At 37.3% G+C, this 15261-nt stretch overlaps 1 protein-coding gene across 1 annotated transcript in view; it reads right to left on the reverse strand.

The window, feature by feature from the left end:
• LOC116863076 (catenin alpha-1-like) overlaps window positions 1–15261 on the reverse strand; it is a 55976-nt gene that overhangs the window by 12412 nt on the left and 28303 nt on the right. The window contains exon 3 of the mRNA XM_032850572.1: window positions 15066–15261. Within this exon, the coding sequence (XP_032706463.1) occupies window positions 15066–15261 (196 nt within the window). The remainder of the gene's footprint in view (window positions 1–15065) is intronic.

Consider the following 15261-nt stretch of genomic DNA (forward strand, 5'->3'; position numbering starts at 1 on the left):
CTGCAAAAAGAAAAAAGTAAAATTAGCATATAGTAGAAAATATAAGAGCTTTGTGAAATCAGCTGTCTTAAGAAGCTTATCTAAAATATGGGTAAGCCAAGTGGTAAATAAGGGGCCATTTGCAGCCCCAATCTCATTATTTTTGTTTAGTTGCTGCAGGAATTCAACATGGTATTATATAGACCTTAAGTAGGCTATTTCTTAAATACAGTATTTTATGAGACCACACTGGTATCGACCACCAAATACAGAGGAAGATTTTAAGATATCCACCTCAATATGCTTTAGAGGATCACAAAATGTGTCAAAATGACAGAAGCTTCCAGAAAAGCTGAAAACCATTTACCATCTCAAACATGTTCAAATTCCTTATTTCAGGATCAATTTCAAGGCCATATGTGGAATTCTGATTCTCCCTCTTCCACTGATTTCCCAAATGACCCTGCACAACTCATTTTGATTTCTACCTCAAAATGATTTTTTTTTTAAGATTTTATTTATTTATTTGATAGACAGAGATCACAAGCAGGCAGAGAGGCAGGCAGAGAGAGGAAGGGAAGCAGGCTCCCCGCTGAGCAGAGCCCAATACGGGGCTTATCCCAGGACCCTGGGATCATGACCTGAGGCGAAGGCAGAGGCTTAACCCACTGAGCAACCCAGGTGCCCCTCAAAATGATTTTAAATATCTCAACTTTTTTTTCTTTTCAATCAACTATCTCATACTACACTTGTCAACAATGGCAGCCTTCAGTCTTCAAAATAAAAAACTGTCCTATTTACCATATCCCTTTTTTAAACTTTTAAAAAGAGCATACAATTTTGGCCATAAAAATATTAAAGAGAAGTCTCTAGGTTTCGAATTCAAAATAACCCCCTTAAATCATATTACTCTATAGAGGATAACACAGTCATTAAGTACTATGTTGTACAAGAGTACTTAATGACACTGAATGATGTTTAGGATCCATTAAGCAAAAAAAGCAAATGACTCTAAAAAAGTAAATGACTCAACCACAACATATTTCTACCCACGTAAGGATTTTCACAGAAAACAAACATTAGGGTTCTACAACAAAAATTTTAACCATTGGTTTCATCTCTGGGTAGCAAAATTATAACTGATTTTTATTTTCTTCCTTTTTTCTTACTATCAAAAACATTCACTGAAGAAAATTAGCTTTTAAAAAAAGTTTTTAATTCTACCCAAGGAGTAACCAAGAGGGAAAGGGGGGAAAAGAAAAAAGAGCAAGCAACCAACATCACAAAAGAAGTCTGTTATAAATCACCCTGTACTTGATAGCTTGGCCATCTTTACAGAGAAAAGTAAAACACACCCAATCCTGAATTTGAACAGTTTAAAGTTCCCTATCATGGGATTCCTAATTCTTGAAAGTTACTTTTTCAATACTCTAGGTCCAATTATAGGCCTACTTTATACCAAATTCTCTTAAATATATCTGATTAATGGATCTCACCAAAAAGTGATACACCAGTTACTTCTTTGTCATTCTGTCAATTTCATTTTTACAAAATAATAAGCTGACAGGACCAAGGCTTCATAAAAGTATTTGCTAGCTTCAAGATAATCAAGAATTAACACCCATTTCTCAACCTGCCTCACTCCTCCCATCCCCCAAATTTTTAAATTCACTTTCCATATAAATAAAGTATTTTCCTCACTTGCAAATGAAGATAAACTGGCAATACTGTTGCAAAGAGTAACAGATTTCATTATATACCCTTTATGGGAAGGACCCAAATGGTAGTATGTATGAGACATAACCCACATGCCCTGTGACATGGGGATGAACACTTAATTCTCTTTCACCTTTCTATTCAACACTGGGGTTATTTGGCAAAAATCACAGACCTCTAAATAATGCTTCCATCATTAGAGAAAAACTGACAATGATTCAAAGAACTCCTAACAGATGCTTTAATAGAACTTTCCTGGGGGGCCATTTTTAATCCATAAAACGGCTCATCTTTTGAAGATCAACCCAGGAAATAAACATTTAATATCACATTATATAACTACTATAAGCCCCTCTGAATCAGCTCAGAGAGTGCCTAGAAAAACTCAACCTACTCGCCCTTTCTCATCCCCCGGGGATAACGAAAGGAGCTTTGAAATTTCTACTTTTTCCAGGCGACAAAATGGATTTTTTTAAAAAATTAAAATAGAGTACCACATATATTCATGTTCTCATTTTCCTTACTAATTCAAGTGTGCCCTGCTGCTATTCAGAAACACTTCAAAGAGAGGCACTTACTTCCTGATTACACATTCAAATAAATGCATAACATGCATTTCAACTTGGAATCACTTTCTTAAGAAATTAACTAGTAGAAACCACGTTACTGCAACATCATGGTTGAAGTCATGCCAAAGTCAAAATTGTAATACCTAAGATAACTCCTTCAGCTACACTGTACAAATATATTAAGGCAACACTATTACCCACTCTAACTTAAAACTATTATTGTGTTGGTTAGTGTTATTCATTAAATGTTTAAAGAGACAGAATAAAAAAAAAAAGAGGAACAATTTCAAAATGAAAGGAAACATTAGAATTTAATAACTTCTTTCTCCTTTCCTCACTTTCAAGCTGGCTATACCAGAAACCAAGTTTCTGAAAGCAGCATATGCTCACATAAGGGTAGTGATCCAGAAGCAGACAGCATGCTTGACACATCCCAAGTCAAAGAAAATATAGCCTCCACCCTAGAGACTTACAGTTTAAGTCAGAAGGACAACTTTAAGACATAAAACACCCAGATGACAACCATTTAATGATTTTTTTTGGAATTTATATTTTGCCTTTCCTGCTCAAGTTAAATGAAGAGCAAGAGAAAATGAATAGTGGGAGTGGAGGAATGGGGGTCAATAATGAACAAGTTTTAAATTAATCACAATCCTCAGGAACATGGGAAGGGAAGGAACTGGAATGGGAGCACTTCCCAAAACAGACCCAGCCATCCACAATAATAAGAGGAGGACCCAGGATGAAAAATATACCAAGATGGCAAGGGAAAAAGGCTAACAGTAAGAAGCCAGAACTCAAAGAAAGAGTATGAGAAAAATCAGCTGATTCTTGGTAGCTTTAATGAAGAAATGATCACACTAATCCAAAAATTACCTTAACTTTTATCTTTTTCAAAATGTTAAATATTTCTCTTGCTATTGCTCTTCCAGTGCATCATTATTAACAGTTTTTGAAACCCATACTCAACATTCCAGGGTAGGAATACTTGTTTGTCAATTTTCTCCTGTGAAAAATCAAAGAGCCCATATATAGATCAAGCTCATGATTCCAACCTGATTAAAATCACACTAACAAGACCAAATTAAAATGCAATCTCTCACATACCCACGCAAAGCTATGTTTCAAGCCTTCACATCATGAACTTCCCAAACCCAGTTTCCACTGTCTCCTGTCTATCTCTCAAACCCTACCCAAAAAGTCATTGACAGTTGCTTTGTCCTGATCACTCACATCTGCCTTTTAGCATCTATCTTCCAGCCTGCTTATATTAGATGTGAGTACATCAGTCTGAGGCTGTCAACATCTGCACTGGACAGGAGACAATTTTCACCTCCTTCAATCTGACTCTAGGCAGTTGCCAGGGAGAAAATTATGCCTCAAGAAACTGACAGCTTATGCTCAATATTCTTTTGTCAAGGATAAAACACATCACTATTTTCCTTAAAACTGCTTTGCCATGGTCTGCAATGTTAATTAAATATATGTGTGTACACACATATATAAAAAATATATAGACACACACACATATATACACATGTACACATATACATATCCACAAATACCTCTCCATATATGTGTATATTTTTCTCCCTATATATGACTCGAGCTGTATCAGTGAAAATGGTACCTATGTCCTCAATTTTACTATACAATTACTGAGATAAATAAAAGAAGGTCTCTTAAAAAAATGAAAATAAAATAAAAAATAAAATTAGATAGGTCTCTTAACTATTATCAATTGAAAATCCTCATTGCCTATCTCTTCTTTATGACAATGCCCGAAGAGACCATCAGTTTTATCTGACTGGGTAATTCTGCACTTTCAACATTTAAAAAAGGAGAGAAGATATCTGTGCAACAAGACCCTCGAAGAGTATGCTTACAAATAAACTACAGCTACTAAGATCACACAGGTGCTAACAAACTCAATAGTTTTTAACTCTACTGTTTTAGTAGACCAATAAATAGTGCTTTTTTGCTCTAAAACTAACAAGACATTTTCTACCGAAAAGATGGTTCTTTTAAAAATTGAGACTTAGCATTAAACAACACTGACTACTCTCAATAAGTTGAAGTCCTACTTCCACTCAAGGACAATGCACTTGCACTATAATCAAAGCTTACCTGAACTGGAACACCAAACCAAAAGCCAGAACTTGAAAAGAAAACCTCCAAAGAAAACTCAAGACAAATATTGCCTAAACATAAATAAACATGAAAAAGGGGAAACTACAAGCCAAACATTAAAGAATTTACCCTCTTTTCTCCTGCCAGCCATTTGAGAAGGGTTATCTGGTTTCACTATTAAATGTTTCCTCAAGGGGCACCTGCATGGCGCAGTCAGTTAAGCACCTGACTCCGTTTCTGCTCAGGTCATGATTTCACTGATCTCTAGGTCATCAGGATCTGCGGTCAGCTCCAAGTCTCCTTTAAGACTCTCTCTCCCTCTCCTAGTGCCCTTCCCCCATCCACAACTGCCCAATAAGACATCTCAATCATTGAGAATGTGGTAAAATTCAATTGATAAGAAAAATAACCAGGATTCAATCAATCAACCAAGTAGGATGAAGGTTTACAGATACCTACCACTGCCCTAGGGTGTCTCACAAGCACCATGAACAATGCTCAACATCAGTTCTCACCAAATAAAGCACATTTTTTAAAAAAGGAAGTAGCATTTTACATCTATAAGGATAGCAAACAATGTTAATAGACTCCCATTACTTGTCAAAAAGAATAATTTGCTTCTACTCAATACTACTTTACTATATTCCTTCAGAGAACTCTCCCCCATTCCTCATGTCCTCGGGTGAGCCACGCTGGCTAGAAACTGGTTCAGCTGGGATGCCTCGGTGGCTCAATTGGTTTAGCAGCTGCCATCAGCTCAGGTCATGATTCCAGGGTCCTGGGATCTAGCACTGCATCAGGCTCCCTGCTCAGCAGAGAGCCTGCTTTTCTCTCTCCCTCTGCCTGCCACTCCGCTTACTTGTGCTTTCTATCTCTCTGTCAAATAAATAAATAAAATCTTCCCATCCAAGTACTAACCAGGCCCGACCCTGCTTAGCTTCCGAGATCAGACGAGATCGGGCGCGTTCAAGGTGGTATGGCCGTAGACTAAATAAATAAAATCTTTAAAAAAAAAAAAAAAAAAAAGGAAAGAAAAAGAAAAAAAGAAAGAAACTGGTTCAGTGCTCAGCATGACCCAAGCAAAGCTAACCAGTCCCCTCCATGATGAAAATATAGAGGCAGAAGAAGAAAAGTCCTTTTTCTGCTAGGGTAACACCTCAACCTATAGGTGGACATCTTGTCCAACATGTACATATGCAAACAGAGGTACACTCGATGGAATATTATATAGTCATAAAAAAGGGACAAGATCATGCCATCTGCAACAACATGGATGGACCCAGAGGGTATTAAGCTAAGTGAAATAAGTCAGACTGAGAAAGACAAATACCTTATGATTTCACTCTTACGTAGAATCTAAAAAAAGAAAAAAAAAATAAAAAAGAATAAATAAAAAACAGAATCAGACCTATAGAGAACTGATGGATGCCAGAGGGGAAGGGATGGGGACAAGAGGCAAAATATGGGAGGGGGAGTGGGAGATACAGGCTACCAGTTATGAAATTTAAAAAGCCACAGGAATAAAAGGCACAGCATAAGGAATACAGTTAATAATTTTTTAATAGCAATGCATGGTGACAGGTGGTAGCTATACCTGTGATGAATACAGCATAATGTATAAACTTGTCCTATCACTATGTTGTGTATCTGAAACTAATGTAACATTGTGTGTCAACTACACTCAAGGAAGGAAGGAAGCAAAGAAGGAAGGGAGGGAAGGAGGAAGGGATGGATGGAAAGAAGAAGGAATGGAAGGAGGGAGGGAAAGTGAAATAAATGGAGTCAAGTGATGAAGAAAGCCTTATACCCTCTGAGTCACTCACAGCTAACTATCCCTGAACTGAAAATCTACTCCTGGAATTCCCAATTATGAAGGCCATAAACTCCCTTTTTACTTTAACAACTCTGAATTGAATGTATTTCTGTCACTTGTAATTAGTGAGGTTATATAAACATGAGCAAGCTAAGATATAACCCTACTGGAGAACAATTTCAGAATACATTTTAAAAGCCCTACAACCTGTGTTATGTCCCAGAGGAAACAGTAGTTACATGAGTATACACATATGTAAAACTTCAAAGAACTGTACACTGATTTGTATACTTGGTTGTATATAATTATACTTTGTTAAAAAAACAAAAAAACAAAACTATGTCCCTGTATTTCTACCCCTAGAGATGTCTATTAATGATAGAGTTTTTAAAAGGGGGGGAGGGGCTGTGTGACACTGTACATGTTCACATATTTCAGCATTATTTATATCAAAAACATAAAAACAACTTCTAAGTCCAACAGGGAAATTATGCAATAAAAAAGTTTTAAACATTATAAATTCCAAGGTTATACCAAATTTAAAAGTGCCTATAATTAGTGTAAAACTTTTTACAAGACAATAAATTGCTATCAAAGCTAGAATTAAAACTAGGGTAAAATGCATATACATTTAGGCAAGGACTTGAAAGGAAACACAAGGCTACATAAATATAAAATACTATTATAATCATTCAAAAAATGAAACAGTGTAAATCTAAAATAACAAGTAGAGGACTTATATGTAAACACTGATGAAAGAAATTTAAAAAAAAAAAAGATCTAAATAGAAGGAAACATTTTTGTCATGGATTGGATGATTCACATACTAAAAATACAAATTCTCCCTAAATTAATTACAAGTTTAGTATAATTCCATCAAAATTGCAGATTTTTTTGTATATACAGATAAGCTTATCTAAAATTTAGCTAAATTATCTAAAATTTATATGTTAAAATGAAAGAGACAAAATAACAATCAGAAAAATATTAAGTGGGAAGAATCATTTTATCCAAGTCTGACACTCCCGCAGCTACAGCAGTAAAAGACCATGCAAGTACTGGCAAAGGAAAGACACAGTGATCAATGGAACAAAATAACCCAGAAATAAAGAAACCCAGCTTGTGTGCTCCCACTAATTTTTAATAAGGGTGCAAAAGTAATTCAATGGAGGAAACAGAGTCTTTCCAACAAATGGTACTGGGGCAACTAGGTGTCCATGGGGTTCAAAGTTCACATGTTACATAGAAATTAATTCGAAATGAGTCATAGATTAAATATCAAACATAAAACTAAAACACTTTTAAAAGAAAACAGGAGAAAATCCTGATAAGCTAAACCCTGGAGAAGAATTCTTAGATAGCAAAAGCAAAATTCATGAAGGGGGTCAATAAATTGGACTTCCTCAAATTAAAGACTTTTACTATGTAAAACACCTGTTAACATGATGAAAAAGCATGCTATATCCACACAACAGAATATTCACAGAATACTATCTAACAACAAAATACTATCTAAAAACAAAAACAACAACAAAAAGTCACAAACTAAACTATAATGGCTCTCAAGGGCATCACGCTGACAAAAAAAAGACAATCTCAAAAGGTCAAATACTGATTCCATTTATACAATTTTCTTGAAGTTATAGAATTAGACATGGAGACAGAGGAGTTGCCAAGGGTGTTGGGGACTATAAGCTAAATGGGTGCGACGATATGGGGATAAGCATGAGGGAGACCTTTAATACAGTGATGGTGATAGAATAGTTCTTATCGTGACTGCAGTGGTAGCTGCACGGATGTACACAAGTGATAAAACCAGAGAGTTATACACAGATAATGTGTCAATGCCAGTTTCCTGGTGTTGATACTGTACCATACTTCCTTAAGATAAAACCAATGGGAGGTGCCTAGGTGGCTCAGTCGGTTGAGCAACTGTCTTAGGCTCAGGTCATGATCCCAAGGGCCTGTGATGGAGCCCCACATTGTACTCAGGTAGCCTGCTTCTCCCTTTCCCTCTGCCATTCCCCTCCCTCTCTGGTTCTCCCTCTCCCTCTCTCTGTCAAATAAATAAACAAAAAATCTTTAAAAATATATGACCATTGTGGGAAACTCAATAATGGATACACTGAACCACTCTGTGCTATCTTTTAAAATTCCTGTGATTTGGGGCACCTGGGTGGCTCAGTGGGTTAAAGCCTCTGCCTTCAGCTCAGGTCATGATCCCAGGGTCCTGGGATCGAGGCCCGCATCGGGCTCTCTGCTTGGCAGAGAGCCTGCTTCCCCCTCTCTCTGCCTGCTTCTCCCTACTTGTGATTCTGTCAAATAAATAAAATCTTTAAAAAATAAAATAAAATAAAATTCCTGTGATTCAAAATAAAGAAAAATAAAATTAAAAAAAAAAAAGGAAAATTCACGTGTTAAGTGACTTTTTATTAGTATAAACAAACACTAAAGCAAACAGTTTAAGAGAATTTTTCTGACTTGACTAAAAACTGGTACAGCAGAATCCTAGTGGATCTCAGCTGAGGAGATATACTAATACTAGGTAAGTCCCCTGGAGTTGTTAGGAGCACACACTGCCTGAAAACATACCCCAAATGACTCAACCTATAGGAAAATAAATTATTACAATTTTTCATACATTAGGCCCATCATTTTTATCTATAAAAAAGATGAGCCATCTGCTCAGGCTTGACCTGTGTTCAACAACTGGCCCATTCTCCCTTTCCCACTATTACAGCAATCCCTTCCTCAACAGCTCTATCTCACCCCTCACAACTGTGATAGTCTCCTGACTCTCAGTCCTGCCTCCAGGTTCTCTAACACATTTAACTCTTCCTGCACACAGCTGAGAGACTCATCTCCCCAAAACACCACTCTTCCTATTTCATGTCACCCAGATGGCAGAACTTCTTAAAACAGGAAGAAAGTTAACGAGACATATTTTAGTTTAAGAAGAAAAAGAGCTTTAAAAATAAACATAAAGGAATGCTGGGAAAAACCGCTTCCAGAGGTTAGCAAATCCTGTATCATTAGATAAATTCAAGTATAGGGGAACCTGAACCTCAAGATCTATTCCAACCCTGGAGTTCTGATTCCCTATCATTTCCCTGAGAATTCTCCCTCCATCACCGGCATTCCAAATTATCCTCTAAAATCCGGCTCCAATCTCTTTTCTTCTAATCTTTCCTCCCAGCACTCCTCTCCAAGCTAGGCCCTAACTATTCCCCCATGCACATCATGTATAGTCTATTTTTCTAACTAGATGATTTTCTTAACTGGATGATTTTTTTTTTTTTCCTCTCTCTCTTTTCACCTTTCATGATCCAGTGCACCTTCAGGAAATTTTTCCAATCCCATGCTTACTCTCCAATTTGTACTATTCATCTACTTTTCATGTCCAAGTGTCCTGATTATAAGCTCTGGGACAAACAAGGGAAAAAGCCTCCTATCTGCTAGCAGTCTCTCTTTGTCAGAGACCACACAGTCAACCAGCCCTTTCCCCACTGTGGTTTCTCTGATACAAGATTTTTCCCAGAAAACACACTAATGTCCAGTACACCAACCATCTACCTATCTGGCCCCTTTGCTGAGCACATTATCATTAGGAGCAGTGCAGGAATACACAAAGGTGTACCTCGGCTTCTTTGGGCCTTCTCCTTCAACCACCCAGAAATGTCCATGATGCAACATCAAGTCTCTGATCTTGGTCTTTGAGAGCCAACAGTGAAATATAACTAAAGGATTTTTAAAAACTCTGTTCTAGTAGAAACTATTCCTCATCTACTCTACTTCCAACCTACCATCACTGGTCCTCCTTTTTTAACAACTGCCCTTTTTCTAACAAGTTTCATTTACACCTTTCCATCTCTGTCCCTTGGATGTCTCCTACCCAGCTAAGAGCCCGCTTTTTCTCATGAGAGTGCTATTCAAAGATTCATAAAATACACTGATACTCTTTTTTAGGTAATGTGAAAATACATATATATACACATATATATAAACACATATATATAATGTATGTATAAGGAGTGACTGCTAATACAAGATTTCTTTTTGCAGAGATGAAAATGTTCTGGAATGATAATGGTGATAGCTGTACCACTCCATGAATATACTAAAACCACTGACACATATACTTTAAAGGGGTGAATTTTGTTATATGAATCATATCTCAATTTTTTTTTTTAAGGTAAGACTCTCCAACCCCACCCCTGTATTTACATTTGGCACTGGGAAGGAAAACTTGTAATTTTTCAGATAAGACCCTTTTCTCACATACTTCTTGGAGAACACACTTAATTATCCTCTTTACACAATTAAGTGCCTATCACAAATCGGGCACCAACACAGGAGCTGGAGAGATGGTCACCAGACCAACACAGAGCCTGTTCTACTGAAGCATGGAGAGGGGAAGACAACAAATTATCCAATTCTAGGAAGAAAAAGTATAAGAATAACCTAATCAGGGTAGGAGGGTTGGGGTGGAAAGGATCCCCCAAAAAAGAGCACATCTAAGAGGCATACACATGCCTCAGCCCACATAAGGTAGTTACTCCTCAACAACTAGTTAGAGGTGACTTGCAGTAAAACAAAACTCCTAGGTCACAAGAATTTGGATGGCATGCAATTAGTAACTGACTCCCATCTACCACAGGAGGCTCACATGTCCACTGCACTGGCCTTGAAGTAAAGTGGCCCTGTATAAGCATATTAATGTTTTACCTACTGACAGTGTTAGTATGGTAATGTTTTAATGTACTCACAAATATCTGTGCTTATTATTCATATATCAGGGCAAATACAAAAAGAAAATTAAGTTACGCTGAAAAACTGTATACATTTAAGTCTGTTTATTGATGACTGCACAGAAGGCACAGCACTTGTACAAAATGAAAAATATAAAATAAAAAGCTTAACTTTCAGCTCAAAGTATTATAAATAAATACACAAACTGTTTATTGAAAACAGTAAGCTCGTATCTTTAACTACCTGAAAACCCTCATATGAGGTCAGCTAACCAGAGCCTATGGGTCAAATCTGGCCCACCATCTGTTTTATAAATAAGTTCTACTGGAACACAGCCACACCCATTTGTTTATATGTTACCTATAGCCGCTTTCCCAACACAACTGTAGAACTGAATAATGTTAACAGAGACCTTATAACCAGTAAAGTCTAAAATATTTACTATTTGAATCACTTCTCGGCCTTTTAGCTAAGATCAAGTGTAAAATATTTACTACTTGACCCTTTACAAGAAAAAAAAAAAAAACTGCAAACATGTACTAAATAGAAGTACTTCAAGTTGATTCAGAACAAAGAAGTATTATACATCCTTTACCAATGAAGCATCCCAGTGGATAAACAACAAACTCAAAACGCAAAGAATTCTAACTCTAATTTATTAGTCAATCCGCCGTGGAGCTTTAGGTAAATCGTAATTAGTCTGTGTTTTATATACCAGTAAAATTCAGAGCACCTGATTCGGAGTTTCATTTAAGTGCTCAGGACCACTGAAGCCAGGGCTGGGAAAGGTGTCTGTATTAATTATCTTTTGCTGTCTAACAAATTCCCCCAAAAGGTGGTAGCTTAAAATAAGTATTTAGTATCTCCTGAGTCTTCAGGACTTTGGAGTTGGTTAGGACTGCAATCTTTTAAAACCCCTCGGGAGCTGGAGGATCTGCTTCTAAGGTGGCTTACTCAGAAGCTTGGCAAACTGGTACTGACAGCTTCCCCCAAAGTGAATAATCCATGAGAAAGAGCAAGGCAGATACTATACTCCCTTTATGACTTTGCTTCCCTTTGAAAGTAGGTAACATCATTTCTACCATATTTTATTCTTTACAGAAGTGAGAGTCTTTAAGTCCAACATACATTCAAGAGGATCAAAGTCAGGCTCCACTTTAAGGGAGGGGTGTCAAAGAATCTGCAAACATATTAATGCCACTACAGGGTTTCAAATGATGAGTAAACAGCTTCAACAACATAACCAACAAGGTCTGGCTGATTAAAGAATATGCACTTAACCATTTTCATAACATGTACTTTGTTCTATTTATGAGTGGAGAGAGGTTTCATCACTGCTTAAGATTCTCCAAAAAAAAAAAAAAAAAAAAAAAAAAGTAAGGCACTTCAGCTTTTCATATCTGATGCAGTAATGATGATGGGAGGCAGTTATATTTTTGTTTTAGCTTTTTTTTCCCAAGGAGAAAAGGCAAGGAGAGAAGGCAAATTATGGTGAATAGATCATGATCATAAATAATTGCAAAGTTGGACTAGGACAGACAAGTACTTATGATTCAGAGCCACATAAAAGATTTTCTCGGATATAAATAAAAAAAAGAAAACAGAAATTCAGATATGCATTCAAAACCGTGGGGATGGTTGGGGTGAGGGAGGTGCGTGTATTATACCATGATTGCTACAAATCTGCATCACAGAAACTTCTGAAACAAGGAACATTATACAGAGTTAAACTAAAAGTTACCTATAAAAATTAAACATATTTTCAAAATAAATGTCTTAGTTACTAGACTTAAGGAACATTTGGTGAAATTCATCACATTCTATTATTTTGAGGCAAAAGGCCTGGGAGCAGACTTCCTCAGAGGAAAATGAAGTGAGAGCCATTCTGATTTCCTTAACAAGAAGCTCAAAAATTGGGGCACCTGGGTGGCTCAGGGGGTTAAAGCCTCTGCCTTCAGCTCAGGTCATGATCCCAGGTTCCTGGCATCGAGCCCCGCATCGATCTCTGCTGAGCAGAGAGCCTGCTTCAGAGATCACAATTAGGGAGACAGGCAGGCAGAGAGAGAGGAAGGGAAGCAGGCTTGCTCTCTCTCTCTCTCTCTCCTCTCTCTCTGCCTGCCTGTCTCCCTAATTGTGATCGCCCTCTCTCTGTCAAATATATCAATAAAATTAAAAAAAAAAAAAAAAAAAAGCTCAAAAATTGTCCTGAACTAGACAATTTAACTGCTTTATAAGTTCATTCAAAGCCCACTCTGATGGGCTAAATAATGTCCCCCCCAAAACTCATACCCCCCCAGAACATACAAATGTGGCCTTATTTGTAAATAGGGTCTTTGCAGACATAATCAAGTAAAGATGAGGTCATACTAGATTTGGGAGAACCCTAATTCAAAGCTTGATATCCTTATAAGAGGAAACTTTGTACAAAGAGAAACAGGGAGAATGCCATGTGACAAGACAATGAAGGAAGAGACTGGAGTAACAAGTCGACAAACCAAGGAATGCCAATGATTGCTGGCAAACACAAAAAGCTAGGAGAGAACATTCAACAGATTCTTCCACTGAGTCCCCAAGAAAGAATTATCCCTGTTAACACCCTGATTTCGTTATCTGGCCTCTGGAGTTGTGAGAGAGTAAATTTCTGTTGTTCTAAGCCACCAAGTTTATAGTAATTTACATTACAGCCCTAGATAACAATTACATACACCCATATTACAGTTAGTAATATGGAATTTAAATGCCATCATTTATAATACTAGAAACATTTATCTTTAGCCTGAAAATTTAGAAAAATATTTACCAATCAAGGTTCTTAGTTCACAAATTCAGAACAATTAGAGACAGCACTGTCCCATTTAATGCACTGTCCCTTTCTTGGGTACTGTCACAGGGATGAATGAGACATAAGACTCCACCGGACTGGGTGCCTGGGTGGCTCAGTGGGTTAAGCCGCTGCCTTCAGCTCAGGTCATGATCTCAGGGTCCTGGGATCAAGTCCCACATTGGGCTCTCTGCTCAGCAGGGAGTCTACTTCCCCACTCTCTCTCTGCCTGCCTCTCTGCTTGTGATCTCTGTCTCTGTCAAATAAATAAATAAAATCTTAAAAAAAAAAAAAAAGACTCCAATAGACTACACACACTACTATCAGCCATCAGAGATCCAGTGAGATTCTCCCAAAAGTCAGTAAAGCAACTGTACAGAACAGGAGCTCAGTTCACCTTAGTTGATACTCAACAGCTTCACAAAAAGCTGTCTTTATTTAAGTCCTCTTGCTGAACCAGAAGTTTAACACAAAACTATAAGTTTTAAGAATTTAATGTTCCATATGTAAAGTCTTATCACACTTGTAGCATCAAAAAAACAAGTTTTTCTAATCAGCACTATACCAAGCTGTGGGTTACAATTCCACCCTTTATTAATTCTGAGTTTCCCAAAAACAGGATTCCTTTAAGCCCAGATTTATTTTTATTTCAAACTCAAACCACTTCAAGTACGCATGGCTAATTTACCATACCAGCCTGACAGAATGGCTAGACATTTTTCCATTTTATCACCCCTGTATCTTCAGCATGAACTACAAAGAGGTATTACAAAGGATGAAAGGTAAACTTCTGCCCCATTTATTTCCTATTCAACTGTTGTTGGAACATTTCTAAGACTCACCTCCTTTTTTTTTTTTTTTTTTAAAGATTTTATTTATTCATTTGACAGAGAGAGAGATAGCAAGAGAGGGAACACAGGGGGGTGGGGAGAGGGAGAAGCAGGCTTCCCGATGCAGGGCTCAATCGCAGGACCCTGAGATAGTGATCTGAGCAGAAGGCAGACGCTTAATGACTGAGCCAACCAGGAGCCCCTAAGACTCAACTCTTATTTAGGGTATCCAAGAAAAGTGCATTCAGATTCTCCAAATAAAGTGTTTCTATATTTCTTAGTGCCTCTCCTGATTAAAAGTGAAGCCTGATTAAAACTTAATCCATCTCTAACAAATGAGTATTTTAATTACTGAGCAACTGGCAAGCATGAGAATATTGGCCATAAAAAGTTACCTGCAAGGATTAATCTTCTAGAAAAGCCTGCCTCTCTCTATATAAGAAGCAGCATTGACCTACCTTGTTTTCGAACATCTTCTACTGCAGCCACAAGCTCTTCTTTGAGAAACTGACTCTCCTTTGCAATTTTATCCCCCTTCTCCAAAAAATTCTCAGTTGCTTGTTCAACAGAAGCAGCCAAAACATGGGCCTTCTTGGAACGGCCTCTCTTCTTATTTGAGGGCCCCTTACTATTGGTGTTTACCAGAGTTGTGAC

The sequence above is a fragment of the Lontra canadensis genome, unplaced genomic scaffold, assembly GCF_010015895.1.
Source record: "Lontra canadensis isolate GAN:19392208 unplaced genomic scaffold, GSC_riverotter_1.0 scaffold506, whole genome shotgun sequence".
NCBI classification, from domain to species: domain Eukaryota; kingdom Metazoa; phylum Chordata; class Mammalia; order Carnivora; family Mustelidae; genus Lontra; species Lontra canadensis.